The 19204-nt window shown below is 38.5% G+C and overlaps 1 protein-coding gene across 3 annotated transcripts in view; it reads right to left on the minus strand.

The window, feature by feature from the left end:
• DSTN (destrin, actin depolymerizing factor) overlaps positions 1-19204 on the minus strand; it is a 38838-nt gene that overhangs the window by 4701 nt on the left and 14933 nt on the right. For all 3 annotated transcript variants that reach the window (XM_064572794.1, XM_064572795.1, XM_045885375.3), the window contains one exon: positions 1893-2200. In XM_064572794.1, coding sequence (XP_064428864.1) covers positions 1893-2200 — 308 coding nt within the window. The remainder of the gene's footprint in view (positions 1-1892; positions 2201-19204) is intronic.

Here is a 19204-nt window from a genome sequence, read left to right on the forward strand (position 1 = left end):
GTAGGTACTTTCTTTATGCAAAATAGGTCAGGGACAGGAAAAAGCATTAGCTGTTCTGATTTTACTCTAACCAGATTTTAAAAACACCTTAAGTAAGAGCCATTCCCTGGGCCCTAAAGAGAGCCTGTTATGGGAAACTCCTATAAGTTTGTACATTTTCTTAAAGCAACGGTGCAAAACAAAACACTCTATTAACACTGATTTCCCTTTTCTTCTTTCTACTTTTGTTTTCCAAATGTTCTTTAATAATGATGTATTATTTTCACAGTAGGAGAAAAAAGGTAGAAAAACACAGGTAAAAATTGCGCAAATGAAGTCAACAGTCACTAATTTAACAGCCTAAACCCTCAGCTGCCGTATCTATGGCTCAGAAGGGTAGAGGCTTCACCTGTGTTACTCAGAGCTGTTTTCCCCAGGCTCTAACACAACACCTGGAGTGTGGCAGAAATAAAAAAGTCCGTATCAGGAATGTGCTGGTCTGAAGTCTCATTAGCTAATATTCTTAGGTAGATCTGTCGTGGCTCTCAGACTTGCAGAACAGTAAGCTGCCCCCAAACAAGCACCCTGACCCCACATTTATATTCCACACAGCATATTGGTTTAATCAAGTTCAATAAAGGCTTGCTGAAATGTGACTGAGGTGTGATCTAGAGTTACTTTCCTTTAAACCAGGATTCGTTTGATTTCCTAGCTCCATATCCCAAGCTGTTGGTGATACACAACTAAGAGCCTTGTCCTGGCTCAGGCAAAAGTATCAAGAGGACCCTCACTCACCCCCAAATCAAAGGCTGTTAACCACCCCCGTCCCTTCCATTGGAAGCTAGAGAATATTCTACATAAGAATTCCATATCAAGGAAAGTAGTATAATACAACTAAATAAGAGACACATGTGTGACTTTTAACTCAAGCTTAATCTCAAACTTACTTGAAAAGACCAGGATAACTAAATTAAGCAGAAAAAGGCCACATAAATCACCTTATAACACTTTTTCACTATTTAGAACAAGGCTATCCAGAAGGGCTTTCTGCAGTGATGGAAATGTTCTCTGTGCTATCCAATAAGGTGCCACTAGTCACGTGCAGCTACTGAGCATTTGAAAATGTGGCAATTTGACTAAGAAAATTAATTTTAAAATATATTTAATTATTTTAAATTGAAATAGCCACAGTGGCTAATGGCTACCCCCTACTGACCTAATTACAGTTGCAGTGATAGTACCAACTTCCAAAGTAGTAAACCAGAGGGGTGCCTGGATGGCTCAGTCCGTTAATCCTGCAACTCTTGGTTTTGGCTCAGGTCATGATCTCAGGGTCATGAGATCAAGCCCTACGCCCAGCAGGAGTCTGCTTGAGATTCCTTCCCACTCCCTCTGCCCCTCCCTCAACTCACTCACTCACTCACTCCCCTACCCTTTAAATAAATAAATTCTTCTTTAAAAAAAAAAAAAGGTAGCAAACCACAGAGGAACAAGTAAAGGATAGGTGTTTTAAAAAGTGAAAGGCTGGTTCCTGGCAAGACATGCTGGAGAAGGATTTTGGTGGGGTAAACTTTCTTCTCAGGATTCTAGGAAGAATTTTTAGAGAAACGTTAGCTTGTAAGTGAGTTCAGATAATGCATAAAATCTAGCTTCTGTCCCTACCCCCACCAAAAAAATCAACTACTAAAAGTCATATTCTTTCAAGTACACAAAGAGTAGTTAAAACTTAGTTTTGGTACCACAAACATTAATCTAGCTAAGACATTATGAAACCTTGTAAATAAAAATTAAATGACAATGACTGCAGATAGCTTGACTGAAAATCCTTTTGGCCCTAGGAACTGATTTCTCCAAGTGCTAACAGTAAGATTAACTCTTGAGTTATACAGAGGCTCAATATTCCTGATGCTTACCACAAAAAAAACATCAATTCCTCTTTTCTGGATTCCTTGGTTTCAAAGCTTGCATCATACAAAGCATAGCGACAATCTTTTTCAGGAAGCATTCCCACAAAATGCTTGAAAGGATCGGTTATGGTTACACCAACATCTCCAACCAAGATCTCTTTCCCTTCTTCTACAATGATGCACTTTTTGTCTGCACTGAGACAAAAAATGACGGCCTTCTTTCTTTTCTTGATTTCTTCTGGGGTAGAGCACTTCCGAACTTTCATGTCATAAAAAATGCGACATACTTCATCTGCAACTTGCACTCCGGAAGCCTGTAACAAGGAAAAAAAGTCAGAAGGAGGCTTACAACTTTTATTGTGCCAAATATAAAAACACTATGTAACTTTTCCTTATAAATTGGCACACACTTCAAATTTTTAAGGTATACTCATCATCCAACAGAAAAAATCTAAGCTGCGATTGCTAGCTTCAGTCATTAAACTTTAAAAAGATTACATACATAAAGTATTCATCACTATTGCATAGGATTAGGGAAGACTGAGCTACAGCAGCCCCTCCTCCCTAAAACCTGGAAAAAGGTGCTTCCCAAGGTGCTAGATTCTTTTCTTTTAAAGGGGTTGCTCAGAGCCCTGACTGGGAGTAGTCATCTCCCCAGTTTGGGTATTAATAATACCCAAAATTCTTTTCATAATGCATAGCAGATGGACAGAGTGGCTGCGTTGGGAAAATTCCATCCCACCAGCATATCTTTCTCTAATAAAAGAATTTTTTTTTTTTAAGATTTTATTTATTTGACAGATATATAGAGAGCACAAGTAGGCAGAGTGGCAGGCAGAGGGAGAAGCAGGCTCTCCGCTGAGCAGGGAGCTGGACGTGGGGCTCGATCCCAGGACCCCAGGATCATGACCTGAGCTGAAGGCAGCCGCTTAACCAACTGAGCCACCCAGGCGCCCCTCTAATAAAAGAATTAAAAGGTTTCTGTTCTATGCACATTTCAAAATTATGTGATTAATATTTAGTAATGTATTAATCATATGCCTTTAAAATTTCACTTACAAAATCTCCAAGTTTTAAATTAAGATCACTAGATCTTAACTGTTTCAACCACAAAAAGACATGATAATTATGTGACATGATGGAGGTATTAGTGTAATCACACTACGGTATATAAATGTATCACATCAACACCTTGTACATCTTCAGCTTATACAATGTTATTTGTCTATTATATCTCAATTTAAAAAAAGGATAAGAAAACGCTTACTGCTGTAGAAAGAAGGTAATTTAGGATCATACTGACCAGAAAAATAAACCTTTTACCATGTAACATTTGCTATTCTGAAAGTGACCCTGACAGCAAAAGGTCTCAACCTGAGTTTTTAATCTTTTCATCTTCTTTAAGGAGTGTTCTATTTGCATTAACTTTACTAAAGCCATAATTTTTGATGCCTCATTAACTACTTTGGTTTGCATGTTAGCTTTTCTAAAGCAAGAACTATAAACTTCATAAATTTAATTACTAAACAATGCAAAAAATATTAATGACACCCAAAATTAATGTCAAGTAATTTGATTAATAAAACTACATAGAAGATGAAAGGACACAGGTACCTGGGTGGCTTAGTTAAGTGTCCAACTCTTGGTTTCAGCTCAGGTCCTGATCTCAGGGTTGTGAGATCGAGCCCCGTGTCATGCTCTGCCCTCAGCAGGGAGTCTGCTTGAGATTCTCTCTCTCTCCCCCCCACCCCCTGCCCTTCCTCTCTAAAATAATAATCTTTAAAAAAAATTTTTTTTTTAAGATTTTATTTATTTATTTGACAGAGAGAGACACAGCGAGAGGGAACACAAGCAGGGGGAGTGGGAGAGGGAGAAGCAGGCTTCCCACTGAGCAGGGAGCCCGATGCGGGGCTCGATCCCAAGACCCTGCGATCATGACCTGAGCCGAAGGCAGACGCTTAATGACTGAGCCACCCAGGCGCCCCTAAAATAATAATCTTTTTAAAAAAATGATGAAAGGACAGCCCACATATGAGGAGAAAATATTTGCAAATCATATTTCCAATAAGAACTTGTCCAAAATAAAGATCCCTTATAACTCAAAAATAAAAAAGACCCAAATTAAAAATGGGTAAGGGATCTGAAGGCATTTCTCCCAAAAAGATATAAAATATGGTCAGTAAGCACTTTGGAAAAAGTGCTCAACATCATCAGCCATTAGGGAAATACATGTCAAAACCACAAAGATCTACTACTTTACACCCTTTAGAATGACTATAATAGAAAAAGCAGTACCATGGCGCCTGGGTGGCTCAGTCGTTTGGCGTCTGCCTTCGGCTCAGGTCGGCTCAGGTCGGCTCCCTGCTAGGCGGGGAGCCTGCTTCTCTCTCTGCCTCTGCCTCTCTGTCTCTCTGACTCTCATGAATAAATAAATAAAACATTTAAAAAAAAAAAAAGGAAAAGCAGTACCAAATGTTGATGAGGCTGTTGAGACACTGGAACCCTTTTACGTTGCTGACAGATTTGTGAAACAGTGCGGCTGCTTCAGGAAAGAGTTTGGCAGTTTCTCAAAAAGCTAAACATGGAGTTAATACCTATCAATGCCATTCCTAGGTATATACACAAGAGAAATGAAAACATATGTCCATATAAAAACTTGTACACAAATATTCAGAGCAGCATGATTCATAATAGCTGAAAAGCAGAAGAAAGAATGTTACTGGCGCCTGGGTGGCTCAGTCATTAAGCGTCTGCCTTCGGCTCAGGTCATGATCCCACGGTCCTGAGATCAAGCCCCGCTTCGGGCTCCCTGCTCAGCAGGAAGCCTGCTTCTCCCTCCCCCACTCCCCCTGCTTGTATTCCCTCTCTCGCTGTGTCTCTGTCAAATAAATAAATTAAAAAAAAAAATGTTTATCAACTGAATGGATAAACAAAATGTGATACCTTCCATACAATGGAATATTATTTAGCCATAAAAAAATAAGGTAGTGTTAAACGCTATAACATGGATAAACTTGAAAAACATCATGCTAAGTGAAAGAAGCCAGATATAAAAGGCCACATATTGCATGATTCTATTTCTATGAAATGTTCAAAATAGACAAATCCATGGACAGGAAGTAGATCAGTGGTTTCTAGGAGCTTAAAGGGAAAAAAGAATGGGGAGTGACCACTAATGGACATGGGGTTTCTTTGTGGTGTGAATGCTCTGGGATTTGACAGTGGTGATGGATGCACAACTCTGAATACACTGAAAACCACTGAATCATACTTTATGATATGTGAATTATAGCTTAGTAAAGCTGTTACTTAAAAATGCACATAAGAATTCTGGGGGTTAAAATACACTAAGATCCTAGCATTTACTTAATATTGGGGTAAGTGGGCCATTTAATAATCTCATTTATTAAAAGAGCTCTAACATACCTCAATTCTATCTAATCTAGTCCACATCTAATCAATCATAATCTATTTCAATCCTATCTAATCTAATCCACAGTTTGTTTATAAACAAACATTCATGAGGTAGTAGATACAGAAAATTAAGAAAACTACAAGACTATCCTATCACTTTCCTACTTTAAAAAGCATTTTCCTTAAACTTTATTTTACTGCTTTAGAAGTAGTATTCTAATCTTCACAGTTCATCTGTTAAGCAAGAATCTTTATTTTGCTTTTTTGTACAGAGAATAAAATGTTGCAAGTAACAAAGATTAATGAATACTAGAAACAGACCCCAATTCCTCCAACTCCTTAGTCAGCCATGTGGATCTGTAAATCACAACTGACCAACCCATATTTAAAAGCCTGAAGGAAACATTGGAGACCTTATATCCAACCAATCATTTGAAGGTATCTGTCAATATCTAAGTGAATTACCTCAAACAACACTTTAAATTCTGACTTGGAAATAAAGCATATTAATCACCTACCAGCATGGAGACAAAGTAAATATGTATTCTGCAATTATAACGCAACTAATCTCAGCCAAATCTAGCTATAACTTACAGGAACTTTAAAAGCCTCAGTAAGGAGAAGTCTGAGCTTTTCTCTACCAGAAAGGATGTTTGTAAAGGTTTCTGATGAGAGGAATACTACAGACACTTCTGCTTGAGGAAATTAACATTGAAGACGGTGAAAGAAAAATTGGCAAACACACTGAAAACAGGAAGACCACTTTTGAGGCAATTACAAATATCCAGATGATGTCAATTTTAAAGACATCTAGGTGGACATGACCAGTTAGCAACTGGAAATGTGAGCATGGTGTGAGCACGGATCTAATCGATACTTTGGACTATAATCAATGTCATAGAGGTACCAACATTAAGTAGCAAAAGAGTAACAAGTCAAGGGGACTAAGAAGAAATGCTCAGAAAACTAAAAAGAAAAAGTAAGAAAGGAGAAAACCGCATCCTAGAAGCCAAGGGAGAATGTTGCGGGGAGAGGGTGGGTGGTCATCAACACCAAAAACTGCCAAGCCTGAGTATGACTGCAAGAGACCACCAGGTTTGGCAACTGAGTTTCTATGCATTTCAGGATATTGGAGGCATCAGGCAGAAGTCCAGGGTAATGGGCTGAGGATTTACAGGGGTAAACTAAGGAGGTAAAGACAGAAAGCACAAGACAGTTAGTGGCAAAGGGAAAAGGGAAGACTGTGTGCTAACTTTACAGAAATTATCTTACGACTGGGGAAATCTGACCATACTAAAAGTTTAAGAGTTTGAAGGAACAAGAGGAAAACCAAAACACTAAAGGAAAAAAAAAAAGGCAAAAACTAATATTGAGTACTTAATGCTGTCAGACACTTCTAAATCACAAAAATTCTGAGATAGCTACTGCTATTATTTGCATCTTACAAATGGGGAAACTGGGGCATAGATTAAGTAACTTCAGAGTCACATGGAAACCTATAGCAGAAGTGAGATCTGAACTCAGGCAATTTGGTTCCGGGGGATACTCTTAACCACTTGCAATTAAGAGACAGAACTCTAAAGAGATTGATGAGATCCAGGGTGCAGATGAGGGAATCAGTCTTAGAAAAGAATATACAAATATCCCTCAATTTTCAAAAGTTCGAGTTACACCAGTTTGCTTTTTTTAAAAAGACCTGCATTAGTACCTGTTTTCACAGACCAAAAGAAATCTAAAGATTTTCACATTTACAAAAAAAGGCAAAAAGCAAAAATAGCACTGAGCATTTGTATGGAGGCAGTGCATATCCCGAGCAGTGAGAGTGACCCCACCAAGCTCCTACCCCAGGATCTATACTCAGCATCTCCACATCAAGCTGCCATAGCTTTAAACTGTGTCTGTTAGCATCTGTGCTACATCTTGATTTATTTTGTTCATCTGTAACCAAGATGTGTCCTAAAGATACCAAAAGAGCCTAAGAAAGGTTATGTTTGGGTCTGGAAATGTTCAAAATTTTTTCCATATAAGTTAATGGTAATTGATACACCATTCTGGCTTATGAAAGGTTTCACAGGCTCACTCTAATTTTGGATAGTGGGGGAAACCTATACCCTTTTCTCCTCTAAAATAGTAAAAGGGAGAGTAACAGTTTTGGGAAGGAAAACACACATTGCTAAAAACTGTACTTGGAAACCTCTATTTTCTCTATGAAGTGTAAACCAGGAAAAGTAGAGCAGGAGTTTGAGGGCAAATTAGGTAAAGATTCAGAATAGCTGTTATGGGGAGTTCCCAAGGGCATCACTTAAGGACAAGCAAAGGGGCTCTGAGGACATCTAAAGGTTCCGCTGAGGTCAGGAAGGGTGGCGGGAGAGCAATCTGGCAGTACACAGATGTTGATGGCAGTTAGCTGGAAAGGAAGCACCCTGCATTCTCCCTAGGAGACTTTATCCATGCTTAAGGTTCAAGCATCTAACCCAAATGACTTGTACATTGTTCAGATTTCTGCTTTTCTGAGCCCGAAGCCTTTATACCCAATTTCCTATCTAACATGTCCAGCTAGATGTGTCAAAGAGCCCTGATGCTCAGCATGTCCCAAGTCCCCCTCTAGCCAAGTCCCTTCTTTCTTCCACCATCCCAGTTATACAGACTCCAAACCTAAAAGATATCCTCAATAGTTCCTTCTCCCTCACCTCACTTGGCTCTTTGACTTTTCGTATCTTTTTCCAAGACATTCAGCTCTCTCCATCTCTGTCACCACTCTCCCAGCCCAAGCCACCTCTTTCTGTCGTCTGAACTGTTACAGTAACCCCCCAAGTGGCTGCAGGGAAGAGAGATCAAGATATGTGTACACCACATTGCTTCCTCTTTGTGGCCACAGAGGAAGACTACATTCCCCAGCCTCCCTTCAAGTTCAAAGTTCAGCTGGGGCCATGGAGTTCTGCTCAGCAAGAGGTGGGCACAGTGATACAAAGGACTTCTAGCCCTGACTCTTTTTTCCCCCCCCGTATTTTATATATATATATATATATATCTATATTTATTATGTTAATCACCATACATCATTAGTTTTTGATGTAGTGTTCCATGATTCATTGTGTGCGTATAACACCCAGTGCTCCATGCAGAACGTGCCTCTTTAATACCCATCACCATAGCCCTGACTCTTTAAAAGTGATCTTCAAGCTCTGTCTTCCCCCTGACAAGAGGACCTTGGTGGAAGAGGGCTGCCGACTCCCCTGAACTCTGCGTGATGGAGAGGAAGTCTTTTCTGTGTTAAGCCACTGAGATTTGGGGCTTAACACGTTACCACAGTTGTTCAAATACGAAAGACTGCCCATGCCCACTGCTGATCCCCTCCACCCTCCGATTTATCTTCTACACTGCAGCCAGAGATCTGAAACACAATGCTTAAATCTCCATGCTTAAAATACTTCAATGGCTTCCCATTGATCTGAGGGTAAAAGCAGTAATAATTCTTTAACAGTCTAGTCCTACCCACCTCTCCAGCTTTATCTTATACCACACAAGCTCTGTAATCTCACTACCCTGGCCTTCTCTTAGTGGTTTACATTGGCCATGCTCCCTCCCACCTTCGCTCATACTGTGCACCCTGCCTGGACAGCACCTCCCCACCCTTCTTTGCCTAATTCACTCTTCAGATCCCAGCTTAATTCTCACTTCGCAAAAAAGCTATCTAGGTCAAACCCACTACAACATGCTTCCATGACACCATGAATCTCTATCCCATAGCATTTACCACAGTTTCAATGTTCTGTTTATTTTTTTATCAAGTTTATTTTAATTCCAGTATAGTTAAGATACAGTGTTAGTTTCAGGTACACAATTAGTGATTCAACAATTCTACACATTATCAGCACTCATCATGATAAATGTACTCTTTTAATCCTCATCACCTATTGCACCCATCCCCCACCCACCTCCCCTCTGGGACAGACTTATATCACTTATCATTATAGTCTCTAGCTCCCTCTGTGTTGTTGCAATTGGCAACATTTCTTCCCTTTTTATGGCTGAATAATATTCCATTGTATATATATACCACATCTTTATCCATTCATCTATCAATGGACACTTAGGCTGCTTCCATAATTTGGCCCCTGTAAATAATGCTGCAATAAACATGGGGGTGCATGTATTCCTCTGAATTAGTGCTTTTGTATTTTTTGGGTAAATACCCTCAGTGTTCTCTCTTTAAGATTATTTACTTAATGACTGTCTCCCCCAAATAGGCTGTAAATTCCTTAGGACAGACTGTCTGCTTTGTTCTCTACTACATTCCTCTGAGGAAATCAAAGATTTCCCAAGACCCCCAAGGAAGTTTATCTAATGGAGAAGATAAAGGTAGCATATATAAAGCTTCAATATTGGTAAAACTTTCATTATTCCTTGATAAACTCCAATGGAAGGGAGTTTAAAGAAGGCAGAGATTAAATGGGGGGCCAGGGGTGGGGGATGCAGGCGCTCAGGGGGGATTTCACATGTAACTGACTTAAAGCACTCCAAAATAAGGGGACTGAAAGAAGGACGAAGACAGTTCCTGATGATGCAAATCTGGCACGTACACTATGAGAGCAGGGTAAGGGAGGAGGAAATGGAGATGTGGACTGGCTTCCGGTGGAAGAGGCCACGAATGGTAGGCTGAGTTTGGAGACCCTGGATATTTTTAAAAAGAAAAGATGACCAGCTAAAAGGCTAATTCGGTAAGCAAGGCAAGACGTGATCAAGGCCTTCATCAGGGTAGTCGGAGCAATATGAGGAGGAGGGCCGGAAGCCAACTCTGCAAAGGTACAAACAACTGTACTGAACAACAATTGGCTGGGAGAGGGAAGGTGGAAAGGAAGGAGTCAGAATAAAGTGTGTAGTCCGGTGCTTAGGATCTCGTCAAATGCTTACTTTCTCACATCTTTCCTTAGGGCGGCTTTAGAGACTTTGATGTTAAATAAGTATGGTCCTCTACCACTTGTTATATTACTAAATTCTGCCCATGAAAATAATGAAGAATCCATCAGGTGAAGTGTATACTTTTAATACTATTGTACACAATTCAACTAATAAATAAATATGCTTAAATTTGTTATACTTTCATTTACCTAGTATATCCTTGAAATAGCACTGATATGGAAGATTAAACAACTAGCCCCTAGATTCTTGATAACGATTTTTATAAAGTAAAACTAAAATCATGAGGGCAGACACAGAAAGCAGGGAACACCAGTCTTACGGGCCTGTCCAAACACTGTCCCGGGGCCCCTCCCTTCCTAACCTCTAGTCTAGCTCAGCACAGCTCTTCTCAACAAGCTGGGAGCTCTTTTACCCTTGGTTCAGGGGATTGGGGAGGTGCATTAGAAAGCTGGGGTAAAGATTAGGAGAAGGGAAAAATATGAAATAATCCTTAAGTAACTACAGTTTATTAACATCTTGGAGGCCCAAAGGAGACAATCTGAAATTGAAGCACCAGAATTATGAGAGCACCAGTTCCATCCAAGCTTTCCCACTGACTAGCTGTGTTACCCTGGGCATGTCATTTAACATCCTCTGAAGTATACTAGTTCCTTCAACTAATTTATTTAGGGGGGTGCACTAGATCAGTTATCGAACTTTACAGTACACAGGAATCTCCTGGGAATCTTGTTAAAATGCAGATTTTATATATTCTGATTCAGAATATCTAGGGTGGAGTCTGAAGTTCTGCATTTCCAATAGTAAGCTCCAGGTAAAGATCACTAAAATGTAGTTCTGGGGACGCCTGCGTGGCTCAGCTCGTCAAGCATCTGCCTTTGGCTCAGGTCATGATCCCAGGGTCCTGGGATCAAGTCCCGCATCAGGCTCCTTGCTCTCCTTCTGCCTCTGCTGCTCCCCCGTTTGTGCTCTCTCTCTCTGAGAAATAAATAAAATCTTTAAAATGCAGTTCTTAAAAAAAAAAAGAAGAAGAAGATAGCAGAGGGAAAGAATGAAGTGGGGGAAATAGGAGGGGTAGACAAACCATGAGAAATGATGGACTCTGAAAAACAAACTGAGGGTTCTAGAGGGGAGGGGGGGTGGGAGGATGGGTTAGCCTGGTGATGGGTATTAAAGAGAGCACGTTCTGCATGGAGCACTGGGTGTTAAGCACAAACAATGAATCATGGAACACTACATCTAAAACTAATGATGTAATGTATGGGGATTAACATAACAATAAAAAATTAAAAAAAAATAAAATATAATGTAGTTCTAAAATTTCAAGAAATATAATAAAATCTTAGCTCATTGTTATTTTACCTTTCTGCTTACAGGCTTAATTTTTATAACGAAGCAGAGTGGTAAGAGCACTTTATGAAAACAGGCCCAAAGTCGAAGCATTTCTTGTGCCACAGACCCCTGGTGAAGCCTATGGGTCCTTTCTCAAATGGAGTTTCAAGTAAAATGTATATCATTATAAAAGTAGCCAATTATAGGGCGCCTGGGTGGCTCAGTTGGTTAAGCGACTGCCTTCGGCTCAGGTCATGATCCTGGAGTCCCGGGATCAAGTCCCACATCGGGCTCCCTGCTCGGCAGGGGGTCTGCTTCTCTTTCTGACCCTCTCCTCTCTCATGTGCTCTCTCTCTCTCACTCTCTCAAATAAATGAATAAATAAAATCTTAAAAATAAAAAAAGTAGCCAATTATATTGAATACAGTTCATCTAGGATGATGGTTAAGCACTCCTGTGAAAGTATTAATTTCAGTGGATTTGTTACCACCAAGAGAGTTTATAGCAAATCTTAAAACAAAAATGACTGTAACACTGATCTAAAGAATTACCTGTTCTTTACACTGTACTTTTACCTAATAGAAAAGGTCTTCTCCCATCAATCTTATTTTTCAGTATTTCTCTAACATGTTAGATTACTAAGATAGTAACTGCTTAGCTGGCAAGAAATCAAAAGTTTATTTTAAAAAGGAAAATCAAATTCAGTTTTGATTTTAAACTTATTTTTTTAAATTATTATGTTCAAATGCGAAGTTTTAACAATAAAGACCATTAAAGGATACTCTGAACATAGCACCAAAATTTGCTGCACAGCTGGGCAGGAAAATCTGGAGAAAACAGCCGGCCACAAGAGCACTGTGATTACCTTACAAAGACACGCAACCCACAACTTCAGTTTCTGTGTGTTCTGTACCAGTGGCCATTGGAGAATAATGGTCGCTCTTACAACCCCACCTCCATGTCAAAACAGTTGCTGTTAAATAATTACTTCACTCTATCTCACTGACTACCAGTTTTTAACTTGTTCATGAGGTATAACAGATCTCAAACCAGAGTCTCCTCTGGCAGAGCTTTGGTAAACACTGATTCAGATCTGAGGCACGGCCTTAATACTCAAGATTCACTCAGTGTGCACTTGTTTAAATAAAGATACTACTCACAAACAAAATGCTACAGAGAACGTGTAACACTGGGTATTTAATAATTGCAAATGACAGAACACACTTAAAACATCAATTCTCTCAACAATTCTAGCATAAGGGCTATAATTTTTGAAAGGAGCATCAAGTTTTTCAGATTCAATTTTTGTAAACAACTAAACCAGCCCCCAAAACTAATGACTTACAGCAGTCCATCCTAAGCCAGAATACCATAAATGGTCTATTTCTATACTACGAACTGAAGTAGGATAGCTGACTTTGCCAACTATACTTTACACAATCCTCACTGGAGAAAACAGGGAATGAAAGTTAATTTGCTACTTCAGGAAAGTATTAATTTTTAAAAAAATATTTTTGTAAGTTAAGAGAGTTTGAAATATTCAAAAGTAGGATATTGCATAGCAGACAAATATAATTTAAAATTTATAAACACCTGGCAGAAATCAGGCGTTAGGTCCTTTCTCAACCTACCCAACTCTTAAACACTCAAGATAAGCATAATCAAAGGCTGGGGAGTTTAAATATGGGTTCATGATTCTCCTTTATTTACACCAAGCCTTGAACAACAGTCAAAAGAAACAAAAATGAAAGACTACAAAACATTTGGGCTTCTGGCTACTATAACTGATGCTTCTGAGCAAGAACGTTGAGACAACAAAGAGTGACAAGTGCTTCAAGCACATTTCTACATAGAAATGACAAGGGCCTCAGAGGTCCTATGTTATGATGGGGGCTGAATACATATATCCATCTCCCTACCAAAATTCCATTGAAGCACAAAAAGGGGATTAAGAAAGAAAGAAAGAAAAAAAAAAAAACACAAGGACAAAAAAAACAGAAGAAATATGGAAATTCAAAGTAGGAAGAATGAGTGCAATTAGTCTGAGACACATGTAGGTCCCTAGATCCCTTCTTAAATTCCACCCTGCCACCGATCTGTGGAATTCTGGAGTTTATTCTCTGAAGAGGGTAAACAACAGAACTTTCTAGCTTAGTCATCATACTGGAAACAGGAAAATAGGGGACTGTATGTAAATGAATGCTAAGACACTCTCTCCACCACCACTGCCTTGAAGCCTGAATATTTAAGAAATCCTTAGTCCTACTGTTTCAGAGAGCCATGCTGTCTAACAGAACTTTCTGTGATGATGCAAATGTTCTGTATCTGCACTTTCCAATATGGTAGCCACTACCATACATGGCTGTTGAGCACATGAAATGAGGCTAATGGAATTGAGGAACTAAATTTTTATCCTATTTTAAATAATTTAACATAAAAATAACACATAAAATTAACTCTTAATAGTATATTTTAGGTAAACAAATTTATAAGACACATTACATAGTTTTCTGCCTTGGAAAAACAATATATTATTTAGCTTTATGGATGACTCATGCCATCAGGAACCTTAGTTATTATTCTATACAGTGACAGGGCAGGATTTCAATTCTAGTTTACTAATAATTACAGTCAACTATTTCTGGGGGCAAGGAAGCAATCTTGAAGGGAAATATAGATAAGACATTGTGTTTGTTTGTTGGAATAGCCTGAGTATTAATCTGGAAAAATCAAAACCACCAAAATGAAGAACAGTCACAGAAATTCAGACAAGAAGGCGTGACTTAAGCAAATATTTTAATTCATACAGATGGCATAACAAGAAAGTTGTTGTTGTTGTTTTTTTAAAGATTTTATTTATTTTTGGGATGCCTGGGTGGTTCAGTCGGTTAAACGTCTGCCTTCATCTCAGGTCATGATCCCAGGGTCCTTTGGATGGAGTCCGCCATCAGGCTCCTTGCTCAGTGGGGAGCCTGTTTCTTCCTCTGCCTACCACTAGCCCTGCTTGTGCACTCTCTCTCTCTGACAAATAAGTAAATATAATCTTTTTTTAAAAGATTCTATTTTTGAGAGAGAGAGAGAGAGCAGGGGGAGTGGGTGGGGGAGAAGGAGAAAAGCAGACTCCACATTGAGTGTGGGGAGCCTGATGTGGGGCTTGATCTCACGACCCTGAGATCATGACCTGAGCTGAAATCAAGAGTCAGACACTCAACTGAGCCATCCAGGTGCCCCCCAAAAAGTTTTTACTTCTTGAGGAAAAAAATGATAGATACTGGGGAAGAACTGAAATAATGAATTTACAGTACAAAGTTTATATAACAGCAATAAGGATAACTTCATTTTATGTAATATTACATATGACCATTCCAGATGTATTTTATAATTAATTGGGAATACATGTTTTAAATAAACTGATAATATCAGATATGTAATTTTTTTTTTTTTTCAGTTTGCTGTGTTTCTCGTTCTCATAAAACAGAATTTGGAACATTTAATCTTAGAAGACTTTTTAACCAGAGGAGAAAGTATAGTGAATCTATCTTATTCAAATCTTGTAACATGAACAAGTTAGTTAACATCTCTAAACCTCAGTCTCATCATCTGAAAATGTGAATTATGATCATCTTAACTCAAGAAGAGTGATAACACAAATAAATCACCTAAATACAGTGCCTGTCAATGGTATCACTCAGTGATTGGGAAGACTCATATTATTATGAACCAGAAAACCTGGTTACAGCTTTTTCCACTCCTTCTAGTTACCAATGTGGCTGATTGTTAATGAAGCCTTTGAGTAATGGAAGGCTATGAATAAAAGAAATCCAGACAGCTTAAAACTTAATTCGAAACAGCAATTTCTATCTGTTCTCTGATAACCAGAAATAAATTAAAAAACCATACTGACATTTGATGTATATCTCTTCCCACAATTATTGAATGGTTGCACAGCAAAGACATGCAAGAGCAAACAGCTAACAGTCTTCTCTAACACAGTCAAGATTCAGTTACACTAGACCACTTCCCATTCTTCTAGGCACAACTATCACTTACAACCGTAAGTCAAAATCTACAGTGATGACAACTGGGGCCTGTGGGGTGAGCTAATAGGCTTTGTTCTAAAGTTTGTCCCTACCCTTTATACATCAGTCAACCAAGCACACAGCAAATTCTCAATCCCTTGGTAAGTTCAAAATGTCTGGAGCTGCCGAATATTAATTTTATAGATTGTGCCTTGCTTAAGAGTGCAAGACAGAGCTAAATTCAAGTTCATGTTCCATTAGCCAAGGGATGTGCCTGCAGGGCTTCAACTGTCCGAAGGAGTGCCATCTGCTTGTCTCCTGAGGCCACAACACCAGAGGAAGCATCATTCTGTAATTTGCACAAAGTCACTACATAAGCGATCAGTGATCCAGAAAATGTTCCACGTTAACTCTCTGCCTTAATACACTCATTCCTGAAAACGATTTCCAATTACAGAAGTCCTTCATTCACCTCATAGCAAAGCACAATGTCCTTGAGATAGCCTATGCAGACCAAATAGCATTCTACTAGCTATATGTTAATTTTAGAGTTCCACTAAAACAATGTTTTGGTTACACCTTAGTGGGAAAAAAAAAAATCATTCAATAACCTAAAGTCTGTGAAACACCACGCACACCCACACAAGAAGGAAAAAAAAAAAACCTTACAGTAAGTCATCTCAACAGTGAAAGTGGATTAGATACAATAATGCCCAGCTGCTAAAAATAATCCATCTCAGATTGTATGCAATCTTATAGGAAATCCTAATCAGATTTAACAGATTCTCCCCCCACCCCCGCCAACTGGGAAGCAGGAAGTCAGAAAGGGAGGGTAGGACTAGTGAGAACAGGTCTTATAAGCCTGATAGAGAAAATAATAGTCCCCCAATTCTCCACCCCACAAAAAAGCTATTCAGAAAAATGGAAGCGGGGGGGGGGGGGGCCAAGCCAAGGGCAGTAAGCACATTGGCAAACAGTCTTAGACTTCTGTTTTCTTTCAGATCTCAAATTTTCTTCAGGATAAAATCCATGCCATGTCAAGCCCTTTATGGACTATTTCCGCAGCCTTTTTTCCCACTTCTCCTAGCACGTTCCCCTTAATCCCAGCCATGTACAACTCTTTGTGATTCTCTGGATACACCATGTTCTTTTGAGATGCTTTACTGTCCTCCTCACCTGGTTAAGTCCTTCAGGATCTCAGTTCAGGCATCACCTCCTCTGGGAAGGCAGCTCTTAGTTGGTCCCTCAATCACTACCTCTTAATCTGTTATGTGATTCTTCTATGTACTAACACAGAATATAATTATTTCTATCACAGTATTATCTACTACTGTGATTAACTACTGTTTGTGTGATTCTCTCTCACTAGACTGTGCTCCTTACAGTATTTTTCTTCAACCCTATTTCAACCTCAGAACTATCATCTACTTTATCAGGTTTTGAAAACCGATTATCCCATAAAATTTTTATGAAATATACTATTGCCTTGGAGATATTTTTTTCTCATCCTTTATCATACAATTCTTCAATTTACACCAAGGAAAATCATCCATTTCAAAACTTCAGTATTTTCAGAAAAAATAAAGCAAAAAAATCTTCTAAGTAATTTTTATCGATCTCTGTTGGAATATTTTGGTCCTGTTGAGATTTGCTATTATTACAGTCTTTTTCCTAAAGATATAGAACTTTCGTCCTCTGAAATACTATTTGCATAAATGTATAATGTTTCTATTTTTTTTTTAGACTCCTCATAACTGATTGACAAGAAAAAACTTGTAGAGATGGAAAAACTTTTATACTATTTGATTTCATAAATGACAACTCACTGCCTATCATATCAGGGAAACATGAATGTTCTAGTGATAACACTGAAAGAGCTATTTTGAGCTATAAATTAGTATATAACATATTGACTTCAAGTGTACAGCATAACAATTTGATACTTATGCATATTGTGAAATGATCACCAAAGTCTAGGTAACATCCATCATCAGTTACAGTTTTTTTTCTTGTAAGAACTTTTAAGATTTACTCTCTTAGCAACTTTCAAATATATAATACAGCATTATTAACTATATCCACCAGGATATACATTACATCCCCATGACTTAATAATTTTATAACTGAAATTTGTATCTTTAGACCACATTCAACCATTCTGACCATCTCTGGCAACAACCAGTCTGTTCTCTGTACTATTCCATGAGGATCTTCATGAGGTAGTCTGTCAGGTCCCAGCCGGCAAGGTCTAGATGCAGGATGGTGTGGGGCAGGGCATACCCTTCATAGATGGGTACAGTGCGGGTGACCCCATCCCCAGAACCCATGATAATACCAGTGGTGCGGCCAGAAGCATACAGGGAGAGCACAGCCTGTTCTCTGTATCTATGAGTTAACGGCAGGGGGTGTTTTGTTTTAGATTCTACATATAAGTGAGATCATCCAGTATTTGTCTTACTCTGTCTTATTTCACATAGCATAATGCCTCAAGGCCCATCCATATAGTTGCAGATGACAAAATCTTTTTACGGCACACAGCACATGCCACATTTTCTTATCCATCATCCATCCATGGACATTTGGGTTGTTTCCATGCCTGGCTACTGTAAATAATGCTGCAATTAACATGAGGCACATTTATCTTTTTGAGTGTTTTTGTTTCCTTTGGATAAATACCCAGAAGTGGAGTTACTGATCATATGGTAGTTCCATTTTTAATTTTTTGAGGAACCTCCATATTGTTTTCAATAATAGCTGCACCAATTTACATTCCCACCAACAGTGCACAAGGCTTCCCTTTCCTCCACATCCTCACCAACCCTTGTTAGTTTCTTGTCTTTTTGATAACAGCCATTCAATGCATATTTAGTCAACTCATTTACAACAAAGAAGCCAAGAATTTATAATGGGGAAAGGACAGTCTTTTCAATAAATGGTGTTTTAACTGGACAGCCACATAAAAAAGAATGAAATTGGACCACTGTCTTACACCATACACAGAAATTAACTCAAAATGGATTAAAGACTTAAATGTAAGATCTGAAACCATAACTGGAAATAAAAACAGGAGGTAAACTCCTTGACATAGATCTTGGTGATGATTTTTTTTTTTTTTTTTTTTTTTTAGTTTAACACCAAAAGGAAAGGCAACAAAAGTAAAAATAAACAAGAGGGACTACATCAAACTAAAAATGCTTCTACATAGCAAAGGAAACCATCAACAAAATGAAAAGGCAAACTACCAAATAGGAGAAAATATTGGCAAATCATATATCTGATATGGGGTGAATATTCAAAACATACGAAGAATTTATACAACTCAATAGCAAAAAAGCAAACAATCCAATTTAAAAATGGGCAGAGGATCTAAATAGACATTTTTCTAAAGGCATACAGATGGTCAACAGATATATGCTATACAAGATCTCTACTTAGTATTGTTTTAAAAGTCACAAATATATTATTTTGAAAAACAGTGCCTGATATATAAGTATCATTTAATTTCAGAATAAATGCTGGAGAAGAGACCCCTTAATGTATACAATAAGTATGCAAAGAGTATTATGTTTAAGAAACCAATATCCCATAAAACATATTGACGCATTTCAAAAGTTGTGCAATCTACACTCTTGT

This window comes from Mirounga angustirostris, unplaced genomic scaffold (assembly GCF_029215605.1).
Source record: "Mirounga angustirostris isolate CCGP_5_RB_7025 unplaced genomic scaffold, mMirAng1.0.hap1 SCAF_10, whole genome shotgun sequence".
NCBI lineage: Eukaryota > Metazoa > Chordata > Mammalia > Carnivora > Phocidae > Mirounga > Mirounga angustirostris.